This window comes from Odontomachus brunneus, unplaced genomic scaffold (assembly GCF_010583005.1).
Source record: "Odontomachus brunneus isolate Ranch 3 - 2012 unplaced genomic scaffold, Obru_v1 Obru_scaffold_116, whole genome shotgun sequence".
NCBI lineage: Eukaryota > Metazoa > Arthropoda > Insecta > Hymenoptera > Formicidae > Odontomachus > Odontomachus brunneus.
The window spans coordinates 775,287-777,749 of record NW_022639566.1 but is presented as its reverse complement, the minus strand read 5'-3'; the positions used below and the strand labels follow the sequence as shown (position 1 = coordinate 777,749).

Below are 2,463 nucleotides of genomic sequence, written 5' to 3'. Positions count from 1 at the left end.
AGTACTTCTACTTAAGTATCTTACTTTCAATTCTTCGTGTACTCCAATTATACTCAAAAATTTTTAAAAGTGGACTGACTAAGGTTGGAATCGGGACAATAAAATGAAGTTTTCAATCAAACATAATTTTATTATTTAACTTTTCGTTATAGTCGGAATTTAGTAACAAACTTAATATTTATTTAGTAACAAACTTAACATGTATATAATTTTTATTCAATTAGTAAATCTTGTCTAGGCTAAATGTTTAATGTAAGCTCCATTATGTAAAAGGCAAGCATCAATTCTTTTACATGTTAAGTTTGTTACTAAATTCCGACTATAACGAAAAGTTAAATAATAAAATTATGTTTGACTAAAGTTCATTTTATTGTCCCGATTCCAACCTTAGTCAGTCCACTTTTAAAAATTTTTGAGTGTGATTGGAGTAAGAATTGAAAGTAGGCTGGGAGCCTAAAAAACATTTAAAATATATAAACAAATGAGCTCACGAGAAGCGGTAGGACAGGCTCTATGTGTAAAAGAAATGGCTTACCTCTTACGATAAGTAAACAGCTTATTTCGAGGCGAAGTAACAAGCGACACGTATACGTTACTCCGCCTCGAAATCAGCTGTTTACTTACCGTAAGAGGTAAGCCATTTCTTTTACACATAGAGCCTGTCCTACCGCTTCTCGTGAGCTCATTCGTTTATACATTTTAATTAATTACGGAATAAATATTGAGAAAATTTCAAAATGGTATATAATTTTTATAATTGTTTTGACACGTTCTACCCGTACACGGCAGTTGCTCAATCAGTTACCGGACACCCTGTATAATTTCATATGGATTTATATGTAATCTTATATGAAGTGCCAAATTTCATATATAATCATACATAATCATATATATTTATATATAATTATAATATATAATATATAATTATAATATATAATATATATTTATATATAATTATAATATATAATATTATTTATATAATCTTTTTTTCTCGGGCAATAATTCTTTGATATAATTGTGTTCACAAGTGTTTATTTCAACATTGTTGAAATACTAGTGTTGAACACTATTCTACCTACTTACTTTACTTCCTACCAAGCATGTGATTTCAGTATGACAGTAGCAAAATTTTAAAACTCCTATAACGATGTAATTACTGAGATATAAACTATACTCATATAATATTTTTATTCAGTATGATCTACCAATCAATCTATCAAAGTTTGTTACACTTATATTGAATCATTTTATAATATAATAATAATAATTTATAATATAATAATAATAATATATATAATAATAAGAAAATGTCAATGTATAATAAAACAATCAAATATTTATACTTAAGTAAATGTTTACAGTTAATTAAATAAAAATTTAAACAAATATATGAAATACCTTAGGTAAAAAAATTTATAGAGAACGATAGAATAAAAATAACCATTTTCTATTGTTTTGAATATGGATTTTGGTTCGTGAATTTACAAAATGTAAATAGTATTCTATCGTATACAATAGAATACAATAGATATTGATAGAATTTCTATCGTTAGTTTTCTATAGAATACAAAATCGGGTATAAAATAGGATTAAAGAAAACGATTGATAGCGCTATCAATTTGAATCGTTTTCTTTAAGCTGTATCGTTCACGCTCGCAAGTTCAGATATGAATTCTATCGTATTTTATCTGGTCCAAAATCCATATTCAAAACGATAGAAAATGGTTATTTTTATTCTATTATTCTCTATAAATTTTTTACCAGGGATATTCTATAAAACTATAAATAACTATAAAACTAAAAATAAACAAAAATATGAAACAAACAAATGCTCACCGTGCAATTAATTGTATAGCTTCATTTTTAAAAATATTTGTTTCTTTGAGCCGGGTTATTATAATCTCTTGTAGTTGTTCGTGATTGTATGGTTGAAAACTAACACGGGTAAGACCTAATCGTGATGTGACTCTACCCATTAAAACTCTTTCTGGGAGATCCATAGTGTTTGCAATAGTAATAACTACTAATTGTGCGGAGACTTTAGTGGGCCAATCCAAAAGATTATATATTACATCTTGTCGTTTTGTACATAATAAATCAAGCTACAAAAAGGAAAAATGGAAATAAAAAAATAAAGACAAATGATAAAAGTACTTAAAAAAAGTTTAGCCAATAATATATAATGCAAATGTAAGAAATCAAGAAAATGTTTTTGAAAGAATCTTAAATACTTCTAATACAAATCTACAATATATGAAACTGAGGATAAAAAAAAATCGACGAAGTGGCTGTTAAAGGCAAAAGTACCAAAGATATGGGCATTACAGTCAAACAAAGAAAGAAGAATGCCAAGAATATTAATGAATAATGAAATTAATGATGATAATAAAACAATGAATAACAAATAAAGATATATATATATATATATATATATATATATATATATATATATATATATATATA

At 25.7% G+C, this 2,463-nt stretch overlaps 1 protein-coding gene across 1 annotated transcript in view; it reads right to left on the bottom strand.

Moving 5' to 3' along the window:
* The window catches only part of LOC116849432 (origin recognition complex subunit 1), an 11,309-nt gene that overhangs the window by 5,545 nt on the left and 3,301 nt on the right, over positions 1-2,463 (bottom strand). The window contains exon 4 of the mRNA XM_032826572.1: positions 1,837-2,102. Within this exon, the coding sequence (XP_032682463.1) occupies positions 1,837-2,102 (266 nt within the window). The remainder of the gene's footprint in view (positions 1-1,836; positions 2,103-2,463) is intronic.